This window comes from Ochotona princeps, chromosome 19 (genome assembly GCF_030435755.1).
Source record: "Ochotona princeps isolate mOchPri1 chromosome 19, mOchPri1.hap1, whole genome shotgun sequence".
In the NCBI taxonomy this organism is placed as follows: domain Eukaryota; kingdom Metazoa; phylum Chordata; class Mammalia; order Lagomorpha; family Ochotonidae; genus Ochotona; species Ochotona princeps.
In genome coordinates, this window is record NC_080850.1 from 5981529 (window position 1) to 6001138 (window position 19610).

At 48.8% G+C, this 19610-nt stretch overlaps 1 protein-coding gene across 1 annotated transcript; it reads right to left on the reverse strand.

Moving 5' to 3' along the window:
• Window positions 1-2111: 2111 nt before the first annotated feature.
• EFCAB9 (EF-hand calcium binding domain 9) lies at window positions 2112-9493 on the reverse strand. The gene is made up of 4 exons (XM_012927668.2): window positions 9327-9493; window positions 4212-4360; window positions 3408-3584; window positions 2112-2367 (listed from the first exon to the last, which is right to left on the reverse strand). Exons 1-4 carry the CDS (start codon window positions 9460-9462, stop codon window positions 2149-2151), a joined length of 681 nt encoding a protein of 226 aa, XP_012783122.2. The 5' UTR covers window positions 9463-9493; the 3' UTR covers window positions 2112-2148.
• Between the last annotated feature and the right edge of the window lie 10117 nt (window positions 9494-19610).

The window sequence follows — 19610 nt, forward strand, 5'->3', positions numbered from 1 at the left end:
TGCTTATGGACTTGGGACCCTGGACCTCCATGGGAGACCCAAAAGCAGCCCCTGACTCCTAGATTTGGATCTGCTCAGCTACAGCCATTGTGGCCATTTGGGGTGTGAACAAGCAGATGGAAAATCTTTGTATCTCCTTCTCTCTGAAACTCTGACTTTCCAATAAAAACATTTTAAAATATGTCAAATTTTTTTTAAATATTAAGAATGGTTTATTGGAAAGGCAGAATTAAAGAGAAGGAGAGGCAGAGAGTGAGGGATTCTATCTTCTGATTCACTCCCCAGGTGCCCGCAGCAGCCAGAGCTGGGCTGGTTCAAAGCTAGGAGCCTGGAGTTTCCTATCGGTCTCTCACATGGGTGCAGGGCCCAAGCACTTGACACCCTCTGCCCCTAGAAGACAAAAGGAGAGAAGCTTTCCTAAGGTCTCACTGTGGCTCCTTGGAACACTAGTTCCATTAAGTCTGTGTAGTACCATTGTGGGGGAAGAGAGAAATTTTGACTGTGAAACAAATTAGTCATGCTCAAAGGCATGCTGTTAAAGTCCCATAGCTCTTCAAGTAAGTACAGAGGTATTCATAGTAAGTAATGTGATTTGCATTATTGCAGATTCAACTTACAAATGACAAACTTAGAATGCCTCTAAGACCTTCTATATCTCGTATAATGAACATTCTGCGTCAGGGATTTAAGAGTCAATGAACTGCCAGCTTACAACTGAGAATCTGTTAAAACTTCAGATTCTTGGCATCTAATTGACCTTGAATTTGAATTTTGATCCCATTATTTAGGAGCTATATGTTCTTGGGTAAGAGATTAAGAAATCTCTCTGGGGGCCTGGCGGCGTGACCTAGCAGCTAAAGTCCTTGCCTTGAACATGCCCGGGATCCCATATGGGCGCCGGTTCTAATCCCAGTGACTCCACTTCCCATACAGCTCCCTGCTTGTGACATGGGAAAGCAATAGAGGATGGCCCAAAGCCTTGGGACCCTGCAGACCCAGAAGGAAGTTCCAGGCTCCTGGCTTCGGATCGGCACAGTGCCGGCCGTTGCGCTCACTTGGGGAATGAATCATCGGACAGAAGATCTTTCTCTCTGTCTCTCCTCCTCTCTGTATATCTGACTTTGTAATAAAAAATAAATTAATTTTAAAAAAGAATTCAGTTTAAAAACAAAAGAAAAAAATCTCTCTGGGGCTTGGTGGCGTGGCCTAGTGGCTGGGGTCCTCGCCTTGATCCCATATGGCCGCTGGTTCTGATCCCGGCAGCTCCAATTCCTCTCTGTCTCTCCTCCTCTCAGTATATCTGACTTTGTAATAAAAATAAAATAAATCTTTAAAAAAAAAAATATCTCTGGAACTCAATTCCCTCATCTCTTTTTTGAGGATAATCATGCTTAATTCACAGGATTGTAAGTATAAATAAAGTCACACAGCTGCATGGCTGGCCTAGCACATGGCCACAGTATGTGGTTGTCATTACTAACATCACAGAGAGGGAGAAGTCACAAGTGCCAGATTATTCAGGGCAGTAATCATACACGAAGACACCTAATGATTTTATCCTAATACATTTGGCTCAGGTGCCTGTTGCGCAGAGAGTAATACAAGTTTCAGGAAGAAAACAACCTCCTTAAAAGCTTCGCACGTGGCTAGAGACACTCACTGTACCGCGGCCCAGTGTGCACGGGGTCTGAGCCTACAAATTAGGAAACTGGAAAGGACTGTTGGGTTGTCAGTGGCAAGCGGCAGGAAGTCATTGTGCCAGTGGGTGCCTCGTGCCAGTGGGCCTTGGGCATTACTGGGATACACCGCGATCTATAAAGCAAGGGTGAGCTGAAACAGCAGTCTGGAATGTGTCCAGAAAAAAAACAAAAAAAAACACAGAAAACGCTTCCAGGTTCTGGGGTGGCACAGTGGGCTAAGCCACGGCCTGTAGCACAAGCCATTCCGTAGGAGCACTAGTTTGAGTCCTAACTGTTCCATTTGCAGTCCAACTCCCTACCAATGCATCTGTGAAAGCAGCAGAGGACGAGCCAAGTGCTTGGGCCCCTGCCACCCACACAGGAGATGCAGATGGACCCTCCATATGTAAAGCAAGGTAAACATACTCACTTGGATACTCTAAGTTTATTTGTAGACAAGGTAACCATTTTAGTCAATTCTCATTTTTTCCAAATGACCCTGAGGACTCACACCTACTTGACGTGACAGTCTCCTTAGGAGCAGAGACTTCCACTTCCCTTTGTCTTTCTCCTTCTTCTCTTGCTGCTTCTCTCTTTCATCATGTTTTTCTTTCTCTGCTTTCTGTCTCTCCTGAGATTTGTCAATGGAGAAGATAGTGTAGAGTTTAAATTCCTTGTAGTTAAGACGCTTTTGTTGGGAAAGAGAAGAGAAAAAAAAAATTATTGCTGGGGAGCCTACTGCAGTGGCCTAGGGGCCAAAGTCCTCGCCTTGCAGCTCTGGATCCCACCCAGGGAACCAGTTCTAAACCCGACTGCCCCACTTCCCATCCAGCTCCCTGCCTGTGGCCTGGGAAAGCAGTTGAGGATGGCCCAAAGTCTTGGGACCCTGCACCCGCGTGGGAGACTTAGAAGTTCCTGGCTCCTGACTTCGGATTGCCTCAGCCCCAGCTGTTGCAGCCGCTTGGGGAGTGAATCATTGGACGAAAGATCTTGCTCTCTGTCTCTCCTCCTCTCAGTATATCTGACTTTCTAATAAAATAAAATAAAACTTCAAAAAAAATTATTGCGGGAAGGATCAGATACTCTCTTCCACATGGTAACGGGATTGGAATCATGTCTTATTCTAGAAGTCAGAGATGCAGGGGCTTGGTAGTGAGGACACGCTGGTATTCTGACAGCAGCCCTGTACCCAGGGAATGCAGCGTCTACTGGGGACTTGAAGGCACAGGGTCACTTTGGTCTTGTTGGTCAGCTCCCAACAGATCCTCTCAGGTTGACCCATCAGGTGCTGCCCAGCGTGCCCCATCACTTCCCACCTTATCTCCCACTTGCTTGCCCAACACGAATTTGCTGTTTGAATCAGCAGAATGCAATGTCTTCACCACAGATTACTTCTTGTATACCAAGTTAACCTGAGAAACTCTTCCCCCAAGGCCAGTTGATATCACTCCCCTTTTATACTTCTTGTGCTTCACCCTGTGTAAAGACTCTCCGTCACGCCGAAGTGTCTCTACCCTAAGCCCCTATCTCGCCTCCCCCCACTTTCCTTTTCTAAACGTCTCTGTGTATGTGCGCGTGCGCATGCCTTACAGGATGCAGCATGTACTCCTTCCTCTTCAGGGACCTGTTGCTCCCCCTGGTTTTGCTCTGCTCCTAGAACCATGCAGTCTGCTCCTTGGAGTGGGCTTTTCCCTCTGCTACAAGAACTGGCAGGCCATTGGCACTTACACGGTCACCAGTGATGTCAAAATCATGAAAGAGCTCTTTGAGTTCCTGCTTTTTGATATTGAAGAGAAATCTGTATGTGTGGAAATTGTGCGCTGCAATTCTCAGCTCCCCGTCCACGTCAAGCAGGTCAAAAACAGGCCGGGAATGCCGGTACATAAATTGTTCTTCCAGATGGTTCTATAGGGAGAGAAACTGGTCAGACAAGGGCACTGGGTGCTACAGGTGCCATCCCTCCGGAGCTGAAGAGCAAAATGAAGTGGAAAGCAGCAGCTCGGGTCGGGAACGGTTCTGTCATGCCCACGTCAAGTCCCACTTCAGCACCTGCGGGAATCACGTCTCAGCCCTCCAGTTACCCTGTGCTTTTCCTTACCTCCGGTGGCCACCTGGTGGTCATCCGTGACGTTCATGACAAAATGGTGACCCCCCTCCCCCTCGTCTGTGTCCTGGACAGGAGGGTGAACTCCTTGTGCATCCCCCTTCAGAATATCCTCCGAAAACGGACCATGGAGGGAGTAAGGCCTTTGAGTTACCAGCAACGGAGGTGGTTAGAGATCAGATCTTTACAAGGAGAAGCGACTGGCAGGGAGAGCCTGGGCAGATGTTGGGAGCTTTTGGGTTATGGCCGGACCACTCAAGAGCCAAAATAAGGCCGCTGCACACCCCCACACGCCTCTTTCGTCTTCCTCCCTCTTGTTTTTGGTGACAGATTGCAAGAGTAATCATGCGTAATCATGCGTTCCTGATTCGGCGCCCCCTTGAGGCCAACACGCTCAGCAGCCGCGGCATGCCTGACCTGTGACTTGCCTGGTGTGACAGCAGTATACAGACCAGCACATAGAACTGCTCGAAGCCGATTTCGCCCACTGCATTCCAGTCAAACATGTCAAACACGGTCTTGATCTGTGTCTGTTTCAAGTTGGTCACGTGCTTGAGGAAGTGGTAGAACAACACATCTGTTCAGGCAGGGAGATGGATTATTTTGGGTGTTCCAAGCTAGGGTTTGTTGACCAGGGAAGAATAATGGTCTTATTTGGGCTCTGGCTTCGCTCTGACCTTCCACAGTTCCTCAGACCCTTAATTGCCCTTGTGGCTGTGTGGTGAAGCACAGTGCCCAGGGGCTGTCTAAAATGCAACGGTGAGCAGGGCGTTGCTCCTGACTGCGGCTCATACACACCATGGAGCTGGCAAGATGTGCACACATCCCCTGACAAAGGCAGGGTGATAACATCCTAGGGGGCTTCCAAAACGCACGGAAAATGTGCACTAGCAAAGTGTGCATTTCAGCTTTTTAAATCTTAACTTGTTTGACTTTATTTACTGTCTTTGAAAGGTTGATAGAGAAACAACAGCAAGCTCATTTGCTCTCCAAATGCCTGCACAGCCCAGGGCTGTTCTAGGCCATAGCCAGAAGCCCAGAACTCCTAGGTCGGCCATGTGACTGGTGGAGACCCACCCTCTCATTGCTGCCTCTCAGGGTGCACACTGGCAGGAAGCTGGAGCAGAAGCAGAGCAGCCAGGACTGGAACCAGGCTGTCCCAAAGTGGTGACTGGAACTGCTGTGCCACACGCTTCCCTGATTTTGGTTTGCACCAAAATAAGCTTATTAATTCCATTTTCCATGAATGTATTAAAATACCACCCTGTAAAACAGGCACAAAGGGATGTTCATGTACAGAAGGGAGTGCTTCATTCGCACTGGGGACCTGGGACACATTCACACCAATGCTGACGTCTTCCCCTGATCCTTGACCCCGAGGTGATTTTTGTCTCCACTGAAAAGCAGAGAGAGAGAGATGTTGGGTAACAGGCATTAAAGCAGGAAATGAACAATTCATTCTTTTTCCATAAAAGCCTCAGGGAGCAGGTGTTAGGCAAAGCAGTCCCATTGCGCAGGATATTCAGAGCTACAGCAGAGTGCCTGGTGTGATCCTGGCTCCTCCGCGTCGGAGCCAGCTGCCTCTGTCCCGACGGGCACCCAGAGAGGCAGAAAGCGACAGCTGAAACACTCAGGCCCTGCAACGCACACCTGGGGCCCAGATTTGAGTTTCAGGCTCTTAGTTTCAACCTGGCCAAGCCCCTGGCTCTTCCTGGTGAAGCACAGAGCCAGGTTGCCAGGAGAGGGACTTGCAGGAGCAGGGAGGATGTGAGTGCAAGCTGTGCAGCTCAGCTTAGGCTCCTGAGCCAAGCCTGGGACACAGTAGCGAACACTCAGTCACCGCCATCCACTAGAAGTCTCATTGATGCGAGATGCTCACCTCTTTCTTCCCCTCTCCCATCTCCTTCAAATAAAATGAAAATAGATGAATATGTATATTTTTAAGTTTCTGTATTCCTTACTTGGCTGTGGGAGAGAGGGAATGAAACTGACTTGCCCACTTTCTATATTAGGTACTTTAAGAGGCACAGCCCAGGAAGCGCTGACAACCCCACGGGCGTTGCCATCACTTAGTGATGAGCTTGTGCAACTCATGGGCAAGCTGGCTGCTTGGGCCGCTCATAAAGCTGCAGGGTCTGGATTCAGGCGATGTCCCTGCAGAACCGCCAAGGGATGCAGCACTACTGGCCCAGGGGCAAAGGACCTCAAAGATGACAATCACGTCAATTACTTAGCAAGAGGCAGAGCTGGGATTCAAGTGTGGGTCTGACTCCAAAGCCAGGTCTTCCCTCCGTGGTGCAGTGCCGGGTCTCCTATGTATGAGCTGGTGTATATGCCATCAGACACGTTCCGAGAACGACTCCTGAGAGAGCAGGGGAGGAGCTCCCCGCCCTTGCACTCGTTAACCACATCGCTGCGCGTCTGTCATCATGGTGCGACAGGTACACAAGCCTGGTCCTGCCTGTCCCCAGTCGGTCACACAGATGACAGAGGGTGACCAGGGTTCTAATGTGCAGTTTTGTCTGCACGTGATTTCCCACTGCCTGTTACTTACCAAAAAGCCTCCCTTGTGGCCCGCTAAATATGTACCTCGTGGGCCCGGTGGCGTGGCCTCGCCTTGAACACGCCAGGATCCCATATGAGCGCCGGTTCTAATCCCGGCACCCTCACTTCCCATCCAGCTCCCTGCTTGTGGCCTGGGAAAGCAGTTGAGGACGGCCCAAAGCTTTGGAACCTGCACCCGTGTGGGAGACCTGGAAGAGGTTCCTGGTTCCTGGCTTCAGATTGGCGCAGCACCAGCCGTTGCAGTCACTTGAGGAGTGGCTTTCCCAGGCCACAAGCAGGGAGCTGGATGGGAAGCAGGGTCGCCAGAATTAGAACCGGCAACCACATGGGATCCCGGCACATTCAAGGTGAGGACCTTAACCGCTAGGCCATGGCACCGGGCCCTATAGTGTAACATTTTAAACTGCCACTTGCCTCACAGCTTCCCCACACTAGCAAAGTGTCAGTTCAACTCCCAGTTCGTCAGCTTCCTACTAATGCGCCTGGAAGGCAGCAGGTAATGGCTCAAGTTCTTGGTCCCCTGATACTACCACACAGAAGATCTGGACGGAGCTCCTGACTCCTGGCTTTGGCCCTGGCCCAGCACTGGCCTATCCAGCCATTTGGGGAATGAATGGGCAGATGGAAGATCTGCCTCTTCCTCCCTATTGGTCTGCCTTTCAAACAAGTAATCTTATTTTAAAGGAAGAATGAAGACGAAATAATGAGAAAAAGGTGCCCACTTTTATCATTTGTTTTTAAACGTTGAATGGTTTCTTTTTGAAAAAATGATGTTTTGGGCCTGGTGCAATAACCTAGTGGCTAAAGTCCTTACCTTGCATGCACCGGGATCCTCATGTCCCAGCTGCTCCACTTCCCATTTAGTTCTGTACTTGTGGCCTGGGCAAACAGTCGAAACGGCCTAAAGCCTTGGGACTCTGTACCCACGTGGGAGACCTGGAAGGAACTCCTGGCTCCTGGCTTCGGATTGGCACAGCTCAGGCCATTGTGGCTGCTTAGGGAGTGAATCAGCAGATGGAAGATCTTTCTCTCTGTATCTCCTTCTCTCTATAAATCTGATCTGCTTTACCAATGAAAATAAATGAATCTTTTTTTTAAAGTAAAAAAATTTTGAAGATTTTTATTGATTCTTTTTACAGATTTTTTACAGAGAGAGAGAGAGAGACAGCTTCAGAGAAAGAGAAGAGAGACAGAAAGAGAGAGATCTTCTACCTCCTGGCTCACTTCCCAGAAGATTGCAAAAGCCAGATCTGGGCTGGTCCAAGGCCAGGAGCCAGGAGCCAGGAGCCTGCAGCTTCTTTAGGATCTCCCACGAGTGCCCAGGCCCAAGGACTTAGACCATCTTTTGCTGCTTTCCCAAATACATAAGCAGGGAGTTGGACTGCAAGGGGAACCACTAGGATTCAAACCAGCATCATATGGAATGCTGGCACCGCAGGCAGAGGATTATCTTACTATGCCACCTTGCCTGCTCCATAGATGCTTAAAACTTGTCATGAAAGGAACGCCATATTCACAACTCACACTTCTCCCTCCCGGGCTGGAATGCATGCAGGTTAGAATGCCTTATTTATACGCAGTCCTGAAAAGCAGCCAAGATGTTTTAATCGGTTCACAGACTCAGCTGCAGGGCTGAGAATTTCAACATTTATTAGTCACTCATTAGCAGCAGGCATCATTTAGAAGGACTCATGCAGATAGCTGGAATGTGTACTCTGACCTGACAAATCAGAAATCAAGTCTGGGGGTGAGTGTTGTTGCACAGCAGGCTAAGATGTTACTTGGGACTCTGGCATTCCCTTTAAGAATACTGGATTGGGGCCCAGCGCGGTGGCCTAGTGGCTAAAGTTCTCGCCCTGAACACACCAGGATCCCATATGGGTGCCGGTTCTAATCCCGGCAGCCCCGCTTCCCATCCAGCTCCCTGCTAAGGTGATATTGGGTTGACTTGTGCCTGCTCCTGTTCCCTGCTAAGGTGCCTGGGAAGACAAGAAAAGATAACTCAAGTGTTTGGGCTCCTGCACTCATGTGAGTAACCCAGTTAGAGTTCTAGGCAGCCGGCGTTAGCCTGGCCCAGCCTCCGCCATGGTAACCATTTGGGAAGAGACTGGTAGATCGGAGATATTTCTCTCTCACTGTGCTTTTCAAACACATAAGTCTTTTTCTAAAAAGAAGAGGGAGGAGGAGGAGAAGGGGAAGAGGAGAATCTTTGTGCAGTCTAAGGGTTAATGTCCCACTGACTGAGGTTCAGCTGCCAAGAAAGATAATTAAAATCATAATCTGCACTGTTTTTCTTAAAGATTTATTTATTTTCATTGGAAAGTCAGACATACAGAGAGGAGAGACAGAGAGGAAGATTCTCCATCTGATGTTTTACACCCCCCCTTACCCAAGTGTCAGCAACAGCCGGAGCTGAGCTGATCCGGAGCTAGGATCCAGTGGTCTCCTCCAGGTCTCCCACGTGGGTGCAGGGTCTCAAGGCCTTGGGCTGTCCTCAACTGCTTTCCCAAGAGACTGGGTGGGAAGCCGGTCCGCTGGGATACGAACTGGCACCCATATGGGATCCTGGCGTGTGCGAGGTGAGGACCTCAGCCACTAAGCTACCACGCTGGGCCCCATAACTGGCAACTGTTAAGGCCTTACCCCGTGGCAGCCCTGTGCCAAGCATTTGGTATGTACTGTCTCTCTTCCTTTCTGCAGCAGCGAGCTGGGCCCCACCACTAGAAGCCTCACCTCTAAATGAGGGAAACAGGACTCCAGCGGGTGATGGTGACCGAGTGTTTTCTAGTCCTTCCCAGGCTGGGGCTCAGGAGCCTGAGCTGTACTGCATAGCCTGCAGTCATGTCCTCCCCTCTCCTGCAAGCCCCTCTTGGCAGCTTGGCTCTCCAGGAAGGCAAAGGAAGCACCTGCTGACCACTCGGTTTCCAGTACCACCCCATATGTTATAAACAGAGAGGCCGCGGGTCTGAGGCACTGACCATTCAAAGTGTTGCTCTGGTGTGCGTCTAGCAGGTGGAAGTACTCCACCAAGGCCTTGACATTCCTCACCGACAGCAAGCAGTAGATCTTGTCCAGGTACAAGTACCACAGGAATGAGCCCTGTCGCAGTTTCATCTTGGTCTTCAAGAAGCCGAAGTCCCCAGCAAGTGAGAACACAATGGAACATTCCATCTCGGAACCGGAGTGCCGGACAGCGCTGGACAGAGCGCCTGAGAAGCTCGGCAGTGGCCAAGGTGAGGAGACCACGGGAGACAGCTGCTTCCGCCCCGCTCTCGAGCCTCACTCTCAGCACATCTTGAAACTCTTGTTAACTGGATAATGCCTACCAAGTTCTCTGTGAAAATCAGACGGTTTAGAAATGAGTAAATATGTGTTACTCTAACATGTGAAAACCTGGCCACCATGGCTCGTGTGATTATTAGAGTATTCACTATCTAAATGTGTTAGCAAATGGGCCCGGTGCAATGACTCAGTGGCTAAATCTTTGCCTCAGATGTGCCAGGATCCCATATGGGCACCAGCTCATGTGGCAGCTGCTCCACTTCCCATCCAGCTCCCTACTTCAGGTCTAGGAAAGCAACAGAGGATGGCCCAATGCCTTGGAAACCTGCACCTGCTTGGGAGACCTGGAAGAGCCTCCTAGTTCCTGGCTTTAGATCTAATCAGCTCTGGCAGCTGTGGCTACTTGGAGACTGAGCCAAAGGTTGGAAATTCTTTCTCTCTGTCAACCTGCCTTTCCAATAAAGATAATAAATCTTTAAAAAGAAAATAAGTTGGACAAGTACATGAGAGAAGCCCTGAGGGGATGGTGCTGTAGCCCAGTGGGGTAGGATGCTGGTTGGTGGACCTCTGATCTAGCTTGCTACTACTGAGCCTGAGTGGCAGGGATAGCTCAAGTACTTGTGACTTCCTGGCACTCGCATCGGAGACCCAGATGGAGTGCAGGCTCCTCCTGGCTTTTGCCTGGTCCAGCCCTGTCTGTTGCAGACACTTGGGGAGTGGGCCAGCAGATGGAACCTCTCCTCTCTCTTTCTCACTTTCTTCTGCCTTTAAAGTCACTGAAAAAATAGAAGAACTGAAGTAGTTTGGAATAAGTATAGTCAAAATCAAAACAGAAGAATTGTTTGGAAATAGTATTTATTTATTTGAAACCGTCACAAAAAGAGAGGAGAGGGCAGAGATCCTCTGTTCTTTGGTTTGTATTCCACACTCCTGGGCTGGGCTGGGGCCAAGGTCAAGAGCCAGGAACTTCTTCTGGGTCTCCCAAGTGGATGCAGGGCTTCAAGCACTGGAGGCCTCGTCTGCTGCTTGTCCAGGCTTATTAGCAGGAAGCTGGATCAGGAGTAGAGCAGCTGGGTCTTAAACCAGCGCCCATATGGGATGTTGACATCATAGCTGGTGTTTTGTTTTTTTTTTTACTTTTTTATTATTTATTAATTTTAATTCATTAATTACATTGTATTATGTGACACAGTTTCATAGGTACTTGGGTTCTCCCCACCCCTCCCCAAACCCTCCCCCCATGGTGGATTCCTCCACCTTGTTGCATAACCACAGTTCAAGTTCAGTTGAGATTCCCCCATTGCAAGCATATACCAAACATAGAGTCCCATAGCTGGTGGTTTTATGTACTGCGCCACAATGCCCATTCAAGAGAGGAAGAAACTTTTTTTTTAAAAGATTTATTCACTTTATTACAAAGTCAGATATACAGAGAGGAGAGACAGAAAGGAAGATCTTCCGTCCGATGATTCATTCCCCTAGTGAGCCGAACGGGCCGATGCGTGCCGAGCCGATGCCGGGAACCAGGAGTCTCTTCCGGGTCTCCCACATGGGTGCAGAGTCCCAAAGCTTTGGGCTGTCCTCAACTGCTTTCCAAGGCCAAAGGCAAGGAGCTGGATGGGAAATGGAGCTGCCGGGATTAGAACCGGCGCCCATATGGGATCCCAGGGCGTTCAAGGCAAGGACTTAAGGCCGCTAGGCCACGCCGCCGGGCCCTAGAGGAAGAAACTTTTAAAACAGATCTACGAGGGTGGTGTTCCATCTGCTTGTTCACTCTCCAAATGGCCACAATGAATGGAGCTGGTTCAGGCAAAAACTGGGAGGCAGAGCTCCTATGAGTGCAGGGCACAGTGACTGGATTATCGTCTGCTGCTTTTCCAGGCCATAGCAGGGAGCTGGATTGGAAGTAGAGCAGCCAGGACTCAAATAGGGCCCATATGGGATGCCGGCACTGCAGGCAGAAGCTTACCTTATTGTGCCACAATGCTGACCCCAGAGAAGAAATAATTTAAAACAAAAAACCCAAAATCAGTGAACCAGAAAACAAAGCAGTAAATTGGACTAGAATAGCATAAATTTTTTTTTTATAAACAATGGATTAATAAATTTTATTATTCCTGGGGCCTGGTGCCATAGCCTAGCAGCCAAAGTCCTCACCTTGAATGCGCAGGGATCCCATATGGGCACTGGTCCTAATCCCGGCAGCCTCACTTCCCATCCAGCTCCCTGCTTGTGGCCTGGGAAAGCAGTCGAGGACAGTCCAAAGCCTTGGGACCCTGCAACCACGTGGGAGACCCGGATAAAGTTCCTGGCTCCTGGCTTAGGATTGGCGCAGCACTGGCCATTGAGGTCACTTGGGGAGTGAACCATTGGACAGAAGATATTTCTCTCTGTCTCGCCTCCTCTCTGTATATATCTAACTTTAAAGAAAAAACAACAAAATAAATTTTATTATTCCATGACGTAATCCCATAGGCTGATCTTTTTTTCTTATACTTTGCTTTTTACAATGGAAAATTTCAAACACACCCAAAGGGGAGAACTGCACCCACTAGTCCATTTTCTCTGACAATAATGACGCATGTGAACCCTAGGTACTTTATAGAGAAGAGTAGTAGCAATTGGCATTGTGGCAAAGTGGGCTAACCCATGCCTGCCATGCCAACATCCTATACCAGAGCGCCAGTTTGCGTCCCAGCTGCTTCACTTCTAATCCACTTCTCTGCCAATGCGCCTGGGAAAGCAGTGCCTGATGGCCCTGCTACGCACATGGGAGAGCCCAATTGGAGTTCCCGGCTCCTGGTTTCAGCCTAGCCCAGTCTATCTGTGTGGGGATAGAATCCGTGCCTGGGAGATCTCTCCCTCTTTCTCTCACTGTGTGTGTCTCTTTGTCACTCTGCCTTTCCAATACATTAAAGACATTGTCTCTTTAAAAAGAGTTTTCTTTGGCTCACAACTCAAGAGCTCAAAGGGTGTACACTGGCATAGGCTCAGCACTGGAGAACAATCCATGACAGATGTCATCACGGTGGTGGGCCAGCATGCCAGAGAGGGAGAACACACAGTGAGGGGGAAGCCAAAGACAGGGAGGCGCCAGGCTTGCTCATTTAGAACAACCCTCTCGAGAGGCCTGGCCAGGGTCCCCTGGGAACTACACTCTCAATGACTTCATCACCTCACTTCCCTCTGGGCCCCCCCACCTGCTAAAAAACTCCACCGCCTCCCTGGGGCCCAAGGTTCCAAAGCGGGAGGCGGTGAGGGACACGCCTCAATGTTTCCTGGACTCCCCATTCTACTGCTGCACAGAGCAGCTAAATACCAGTCTCGCTGTAGCTGCATTCGCTTCCCACTGCCATAGCATCATCACCTTATGTGGTAATGAATCCCAGGCAGCGCAGCTCACCTGTTGACCACTGGAATGTGCATTTCAGAGACACTATGTTTTTAGATTATTTTCTTATTTATTTGAAAGAGTGACAGGGAGAGACAGAGAGGTCCTCCATCACCTGTTGGTTTATTCCCCCAAGTGACCACAACAGTGGGAAGTGAGCCAGGACAAAGGCAGGAGCCAGGAACTCCACGCAGGTGTCCCAGGTGGGTGACAGCCAAGGCGTGCTGTTTCCCAGGTACCTTCGCAGGGAGCTGGATCTGAAGCTGGAGTGGCTGGGACTCAAACCATCACTCTGAAACAGGAGGTGGGAGGGCCAGACTGCACTGCAGCGCACACCATCAATCATTTCTTTTTAAAATTAATTTAAAAGACAGAAAGAAAGATGGAGGGAAGACCCATAACTTTGTTCACTCTCCAAACACCCACAATAGCCAGTGGCAGAAGTCAGGAGCTGGCAACTCAGAGCAGCTCTCCCACATGGGGGGAGGGGGGCAGGAATCCAATGACTTCAATCAGGCTACTGCCCCGCAGAGTCTACATCAGCTCAACCAGGGGCCAGGGAGTCAAACTTGACCCTGATGAACCTCTTCAAAACAATGATGGAGGTCCCAGCGCAGTGGCTAAATACCCATATGGGCGTCAACTGGAGTCCCGACTGCTCTACTTCCAACGCAACTCCCTGCTAGTGGTTGGCAAGTCAGCAGAGCATGGCTCAAGGCCTGGGGCCTCTGCACCCACGTGGGAGACCCACAAGAAGCTCCTGGTTCCCAGCTTCGGACCCGTGCCTTGTTCTAGCTGTTGTGGTCATTTGGGGAGGAAAGCAGCAAGACAGAGGCTCCCTTAACCAAGAACCATAACCGGTAATCAAAAAGTTAGTGCTGAAATGAGAAATAAAGACATCTGACCCACATGGCTTTCTGGAGGATACATGAAACTTTCCGGGAACGGATGGTCACCGTGTTGTATAAACTCGTTCAACACAGTTATGATTTGAGTACAAGGCTGAACTGGGCTACGTGGGTGAACTCCCCCCACTAAAGGTGCTAGGGATGAGGTCGGCAAGCAGCACTGAGGGGCTGAAGGAAGACAGTTCTCATCTGTGGGGTACAGGGAAACCCAGTAGTAAACCCCAAGCGGGAGAGCAGCATCATTTAAAGAGCCAGAGCTTCAAAAGATTAGCTCATCAGCATAAGGTTACAACCTCTCCCCTGTCTCCAAAAATCTGTAAGGAAAGTTGCAGTAGCATTGAGCAGACAGCCCAAGGAAAGCGACAAAAGGGACCCCAACTGGAATGACCCATTCATGTCTGCACCTCACACTTAACTTCATGCAGTGGGCATAGGGACCCTGCCTGGAGCCAGGAGCAGACACTGAACTTGCATCCAGTCTTCTGGCCAAGCGTCCACATGTGTCCTTTAGCAGGTCACACTTGGTACTCTGGGGTTCGCTGAAATCCCAGGAGTAATTTGCCAAAGAAATTAAACAAATAAGGAAAAAAGTGCACAGTGAATTGGAAGCAGTGTGGTGGTTCAACAGGCTAATCCTGTACGTTGCAGTGCCAATATCTGATACGGGTGCGTTACTAGTCCCAGCTACTCCAGTTCTGATCCAGTTCCCTGCTTGAAACCTGGGAAAGCAGCAGGGAATGGCTTCAGGTCTTTGGGATACTGCGTTCACATGAGAGACCCAGAGGGAGCTGCTGGTTCCTGGCTTCAGATCAGCTCTGCTCTCGCTGCAGCAACTTGGGAAGTGAACCAGTGGACAGAAATCTCTCTGACATCCTCTCTGTAAATCTGCCATTTCAAATTAAATAAAAAAAACTTCAAAAGAAGAAACAGCAGAAATAAAATACAACATCATGGTAGCCTAGTGGCTAAGGTCCTTGCCTTGCACACGCCAGGATCCCATATGAGTGCCAGTTCTAATCCCAGTGGCCTCATTTCCCATCCAGCTCCCTGCCTGCGGCCTGGGAAAGCAGTCAAGGAAGGCCTAAAGTCTTGGGACCCTGCACCTGCGTGGGAGACCAGGAAGAGGCTCCTGGCTGCTGGCTTCAGATCAGCTCAGCTCAAGCCATTGCGGCCATTTGGGGAGTGAACCATTGGATGGAAGATCTTCCTCTCTGTCTCTCCTCCTCTCTGTATATCTGACTTTCCAATAAAAATAAATGAATCTTACAAAAAAAAAAAAAAAAAAACACCAAAAACTACAGAATGAGCTGTGAACACTTCAGATACTAAACTTCCAGGTACAGATTGTAAAAAATCATGCTTGCCATTTTGTATTTTTAAGTGTTGATTGTTTGATTGATTAACATAAAGAGATTGCTAGCAGAGCTGAGAGTTGAAAGTTAAAGATCAGATTCTTCTGAAATTCAGAGAAGCAAATGAAGGAGATTGGGGCAAGCATGGTGGCACAGTGGGTTAAACCAACACTTTTGGTTGCAGGCATACCCTTTAATAGAGCACCCAGTTTGAGTCCCCACTTTTCCACTTGCAATCAGCTTCTACTCACAAGCCTGGGAAGCAGTGAATGAAAGCCCAAGTGCTCAGACCCCTGACATCTGCATGGGCACTCCAGATGGACACCCAAGCTCCTGGCTTCAGCCTGGCCCAGCCCAGGTGTTGCTTGCAATATTTGTAGAGTGGACCAACGGATGGAATCTCTCTCTCTTTGTCTCTTCCCCTCTCTCTCCCTCCCTCTCTGTCAACACTGCTTTTCAAATAAGTAAACCTTATAAGATGGAGGAGAAGAAGAAGAAGAAGAAAAAGAAGAGGAGGAGGAATTGGAGGAACAAGAGGTTTTCTGCCGGTTCAGGTGGTAAGCGCGAATCAGCAGGCCAGAACTCAGCCCGAGGCCCCCTGGGGCTGTATTTTTATAGTGGTGGCTACGGGTCAAGAGAGTTTTAGTGTGGTTCTGAGGTCACCTGCTGGCGAGGTCAGGCCAGTTCCCTTTTTGATGACAATTTGAAGAACTAAGCCAACTTTTTGTTTTCAGTTGGTGGGCTTTTCTGTTTTGATTCTTGTGACATATGGTCCTGGGGAAATATCTGTACGAACGAATGCTCCCCGAGATTAACTCCATGTAAGCAATGCTTAGTGTTTTGATCTGATCTAAGCTATCTTTGAAGCAGACAGAAAAGCAGTGACTTTTTTAAACTTTGGGATTTTTCTTTTTGATTTTGCTTCCATCCGCTGGTTTACTTCACGACACCTGTGGCTGAGAAACTGTAAGCCAGTAATTCCATGCAGGTCCCCTTGCGGGTGGCAGGGATCCAAGTGCGTGGGCTTTCGCCTGCTGCCTCCCATGGTGAATGTTAGCAGGGAGTTTGATTGGAAGCAAAGTACAGGGAACTTGATCCTAGGCAATCCCAAGTGTTGACTTAACCTGCTGCGCCACAACACCCACTCTGTTTACATTTTTTTAAGTAATAGCGAAACACTTTTAAATGATTGTGATGCCCGTGTTGTGGTGCAGTGCATTAAGTTGCCACTTGGGCTGCCAGCCTCCCACATCAGAATGCTGGTTTGAGTTCGCGTTGCTCTGCTTCCAGTTCATTCTGCTAGTGGATCTGGAATAGCAGCGGAAAGTGGCTCCAATATTTGGATCCCTGTCACCTGTCTGTAGACACAGATGGAGTTCTGGACTGTGGCTTGGACCTGACCTAACCCTGGCTGTTTTGACCATTTGAGAGTGAAACTAGCAAATACAAGATCTCTCTCTCTCTCTCTTTTTTTTCTCTTTTCATGCTGCTCTGTCTTTCAAGTGAATAAATCTTTTTCAAAGAAGGCTTGCAAGGGACAGGAAGCTATTTATTTATTTTCTTTGAAAGCAAATATTTCCTATCTCCTGGTTCACTTCACATGCCACTGGGGCCAGGCCAGGCTGAAGCCTAGAGCCAAGAACCTAAGGGATCTAAAAGTGAGCTACACTACTTGAAAAAAGACAGAAATTCCATAATTAGAAGTGAAAAGTTCAATAATTGAAATTAAATGCTCGAAGGGAAAGAAAAAAGAAACTTTGATGGCTGGGTTTTACAGCAGAAAAGACAGAGCCATAGATCAATAGATCAGAAAAACCACCTTCAAGTCAGCACAGGGGAATAGAGCTGGGGGCAGAGCACTGGGGTGGCCAACTAGCTAACCCTCTGCCTGCAAGCCTGAGCCCCGGCACCAGAATCCCATGTGCTCATTTGTTCACATCCTAGCTGCTCCATTTCTGCTCCAGCTCTCTGCTTACAGTCTGGGAAAACAACGGAGGACGGCTCAAGGCCTCGGGCCCCCATACTTATGTGGGAAACCTCAAAGAAGCTCCTAACTCCTGACTTTGGATCGACTCACTTCTAGCTGTTGTGACCGTGAACCAGCAGATGGAAGATCTCTCTCTGCAAAAATCTGCTTTTCCGAAAAACAACTAAATCTTTGAAAAACAAACAAAAACAATGACTGGTATCTATGAACATGACGAAGCAAGAAGGAAATGGTAAAAAAAAATCCTAAACTCCATATAATTGGGTCTTCCAAACAGGAACATGCGAGTAGAGGAAAGTGTACAGACATAAAACTTGAGACTTTCCAAAGCCAACGAGAGGTACCTGTCTGTAGACTGCCTTCGTCACCATCATCATCAAAGCTGTGCATCCAAAAATTATCTCATTCCATCTTCACAACAACCCCGTGAAAGAGTACTATACCCATTTTACAGAGTAAGACACTGAGACCCCAAGATGTTCATATCCTCAAGAGACACTAGACAAAAATGCCTGCATTCTGTTCCTGTCTGCCCGTGCCCCACCCTGCAAAACATGGTGCCTTATGTTTCCATCAATCAGCAGGGCCTATTGCGATGCAAAAAAAAAGACTTTATTGGAAAGTCAGATACACAGAGAGGAGGAAAGACAGAGAAGATCTTCCACCCACTGTTTTACTCCCCAGGAAACTGCAATAGCTGGAGTTGAGCCAATTCGAAGCTAGGAGCCAGCAGCCTCTTCCAGGTCTTCCACGTGGGTGCAGGGTCCCAAGGCTTTGGGTCATCCATTGACTGCTGTCCCAGGACACAAGCAGGGGGCTAGATGGGAAGCTGGGGTGCTGGGATCAGAACCAGCACCCATATAGGATCCAGCGCACATGGTAGTGTTGCAGGGTGCGAGCGAGATCACACCAGACATGTCTAAGGCTTATTAAGGAGTCTTTATTAACCAAGCTTGGTGATAATAGAACACAGTAACAAATCACAAGTCCATACAGCAATCTACCCAATCATAATCCAACCAATCATAATCCCAAAAGAAACAAATGGTCATCATCCTTAAGTCCATCCATTAAGCTGAAGACCTATGTCCCAGCTTCCCCAGCAATATAAGTTATCCTAAGAGACATCAAACAAATAACCAGGACACACTTACAATGAACCTGGACACACTTACAAAGCTACAGACATTCACTTTTCCCTGGCTTTTCTGCCCACATTCTACTACTGCTTGGCCTCACCCCTTTTGCAACTCCAGATAGTACACAAAGCAGAAACAACATTACTATAACCATTGCCTCATTTAAGCAGTACACAGGAACCATGCTCGGGATTACCTGTCCTGGGTCAGCCAAGAGTCGAGATGCTAGCATAACAGAAGCACCGGGCCAAAAAGAGTGAGAGCCACTGCTTCATGGGCCTTTTAAAGGGGCTTGTAAGGGGAGTGGTTACATGACAATGCAATACCGTCCCCTCTCAGTTGATAGGTGAGTCACAGGTGGGCAGGAGCAAATACCTGAGTGTTGTGGGCAAAGAGTTGATTAATGCTCGTTAGGATGGGCAGGAACAGGAACAGGGCTGGTAGCTAAAAACACCTAGACTAATTGGACTTCCAATATCCTGGCTCATTTAGGATGTGGGGGAAGTGGTTGAGGATGGAATTATCATTCCATTGCTGTTAGGACCCACCTTCAGGACAGAGGTTGGGGGACACAGCCAAATTTCATTTGCCCACTGTCAATGGGTGCTGGCTATCACAGGCTGCACCCCATAACAGTAGCCTAGCGGCTAAAGTCCTCGCCTTGAAAGCTGGATCCCATATGGGTGCTGGTTCATGTCCCAGCAGCCTAGCTTCCCATCCAGCTCCCTGCTTGTGGCCTGAGAAGCCGTCCATGGACGGCCCAAAGCCTTGGGACCCTGTACCTGCATGAGAGACCCGGAAGAGCTCCTGGCTCCTGGCTTCTGGCTTCGGATCAGTTCAGCCCGGGCCGTTGCAGACACTTGGGGAGTGAATCAGCAGATGGAAAATCTTTCTCTCCATCTTGCCTCCTCTCCATACATGTCTTTCCAGTAAAAAAAAATAAAATAAAGACTTTTAAAAAATTAAAAATAAAACCAGTATAGTCTTTGGGAAGTTATCCCTCAGCTGCAGGACTAAAGGGCAGCACACGAATGAGACCTACTCCGTACCAGCACAGCGTTCCTGCCCTGGGGACTGGCTTACGCAGGGTCCTCACTGGATGAGCATCATCAGACAAGATTGTCTTAGAACTGCCCTATGTCTGCAAAACTCCACCTGTGGGGCCTGGCATGATTGCACTGCGGCTAAATCCTCGCCTTGCAC

Coding starts and splice junctions, on each gene's coding strand:
- EFCAB9 (XM_012927668.2), bottom strand. CDS start 9,462: ATGAAACTGCGACAGGGCTCATTCCTGTGGTACTTGTACCTGGACAAG. Junction 4,361..9,326: donor CCAGAGCAACACTTTGAATG/GTCAGTGCCTCA, acceptor CTGCCTGAACAG/ATGTGTTGTTCTACCACTTC. Junction 3,585..4,211: donor GTATACTGCTGTCACACCAG/GCAAGTCACAGG, acceptor CTCTCCCTATAG/AACCATCTGGAAGAACAATT.